Source organism: Octopus bimaculoides, chromosome 16 (genome assembly GCF_001194135.2).
Source record: "Octopus bimaculoides isolate UCB-OBI-ISO-001 chromosome 16, ASM119413v2, whole genome shotgun sequence".
In the NCBI taxonomy this organism is placed as follows: domain Eukaryota; kingdom Metazoa; phylum Mollusca; class Cephalopoda; order Octopoda; family Octopodidae; genus Octopus; species Octopus bimaculoides.
In genome coordinates this window covers 23,931,169-23,933,290 of record NC_068996.1, presented here as the reverse complement: position 1 = coordinate 23,933,290, position 2,122 = coordinate 23,931,169, and the positions used below count along the sequence as shown (strand labels likewise).

The window sequence follows — 2,122 nt, the reverse complement described above, 5'->3', positions numbered from 1 at the left end:
TATATATATATATATATATATATATATGTATGTATGTGTATATGTTTGTGTGTCTGTGTTTGTCCCCCCAACATCGCTTGACAACCGATGCTGGTGTGTTTACGTCCCCCGTAACTTAGCAGTTCGGGAAAAAGAGACCGATAGAATAAGTACTAGGCTTACAAAGAATAAGTCCTGGGGTCAATTTGCTCGACTAAAGGCAGTGCTCCAGCATGGCCACAGTCAAAAGACTGAAACAAGTAAAAGAGTATATATATATCTGTGTGTGTCATCATCATTATTTAACGTCTGCCTTCCATGCTGGCATGGGTGGGATGGTATATATATATATATATATATATCTGCTGAGTGGTTGGTATTAGGAAGGGCATCCAGCTGTAAAAATCCTGCCAAAACAGTCATAGAATTTCTGGTGCAGGTTTCTGCCTGGCAGCTCCTGTCAAACCATCCCACCCATGCTAGCATGGAGGGTGGATGTTAAACGATGATGATATTTTTCCGGTTGGCCTGAGGCTGTATTAGAAGACACTTGTTAAGGTGCCATGGAATAGGACTGAACTCCAAACTATGTGATTGGGAAGCAAACTCAAACAGGTTGGACAGGAATGCAAAAATTAAACATTTTGTGTTGTTAGTGTTGTATGATATGACTTTATATGATGTTTATATAAACAACCTGATGTTCATTCTAGTAAACCTTTAAGCTATTTCTTTCTGTTAGTTTCATTAATTATTGTTTACTTTTGTAATGATAAAGGTGATGGCAAACTGGCAGAATTGTTAGAATGTTGGGAAAATGCTTTGCAGTATTTCTTCTGGCTTATCACATTCCAAGTTCAAATTCTGCCAGGGTCAACTTTGGCCTTCATCCTTTTGAGGTAGATAAAAAAAATGTACCAGTCAGTTTGATTAACTTACCCTTCCCCTCAAAAATACTGGCCCTATGCTAAAAGTTTAGAAATAATTTGTTATTGTTGTTATTATTATGATGATGATGACGATGACATGTTAGCACTATAATTATAACAGGTATTTTAATGTGTTTTTATTTTCTTGTATTTGCAGTCAAATTCTTCCATGATGGCTTCATCTGGATCTGGTCAGCGGATAACCAACCAGAACAACAGCACATCTTCCTCTTCCCATGTTACAGCAAGGCCTGGTAATGGCTTGCTTGACCATGTACACCAAACCCCAACAGCAAGCATCCCTAACAGAGAGTTCATCAGTTTGACACACTTGCGAACTGGGCCAAGACCACAAAATGAATATGTGGATTCCACCCTGTCGGCAAACAAACTACCTCCTTCACCGTCTACAGCTCCTGCCAATGTAACTGTTGTAAAACCGTTACAAAATAAAAAGCCTCGTGCAGTAGCTGAAAGTCACTCACCACAGCCACAGAGATTTACAAATAGCTCAAATAGCAATAGCACTTCAAGTGGTGTGAATATTAGAGTGACCAGTGGTAGTACTGGAGGCAGTGCAAATATTACTGGTTTTGCTGGTAGCAGGCAGACAACAAGGCCTATAGTAAACAATGTTGTATTAAAACAACCAATTTCAAATCAGAACTTGAAAAAAGTTAATATAAACACACCCATTGAATTGGAGAACCCTGATGGCGCCATTCATGGAGACTCTGTTATATGCAGCAGATGTGGAAAATGTAAATGCGCTGCATGTCGAGAGAACCGGGAACTTCCGTCCTGGTGGCTCTGTGGCAAAAAATTTGAGATCAGTGCCAAATCTGCTGTGAATATGTGCACATGTGTGTGTTGTGTTAAAGGAATTTTTTACCACTATTCAAAGGACTACCAACAGGATTCTATGGATGGAATGTGTTCTGATGAGCCATGCGCAGGTTGCGAGCGACCACAATGCTTGAAGCGCTGGGCTTGTATGGCGCTATTATCATTATGTTTACCTTGTCTGTGCATATACTGGCCAGCCCAGTGTGCTCTGGTGTGTTGCACAGCCTGTTATAATGGTTGTACCAGCAGAGGTTGTAAATGTGCTCATGGAGAGAGCAAGATTGGTTCCACCTCTCAGACTAGGAGACTTATTGAGTCAGATGGATCAAGTGCTTAAAATTTTGTTTGTTTTTTTTTTTTTTTTTTTT

At 39.8% G+C, this 2,122-nt stretch overlaps 1 protein-coding gene across 3 annotated transcripts in view; it reads left to right on the top strand.

The window, feature by feature from the left end:
- LOC106875828 (protein sprouty homolog 3) overlaps positions 1–2,115 on the top strand; it is a 174,147-nt gene extending 172,032 nt beyond the window's left edge. For all 3 annotated transcript variants that reach the window (XM_052973586.1, XM_052973587.1, XM_052973588.1), the window contains exon 4: positions 1,066–2,115. In XM_052973586.1, the coding sequence (XP_052829546.1) occupies positions 1,078–2,091 (1,014 nt within the window). In that variant the 5' untranslated portion in view covers positions 1,066–1,077 and the 3' untranslated portion in view covers positions 2,092–2,115. The remainder of the gene's footprint in view (positions 1–1,065) is intronic.
- Positions 2,116–2,122: the final 7 nt, after the last annotated feature.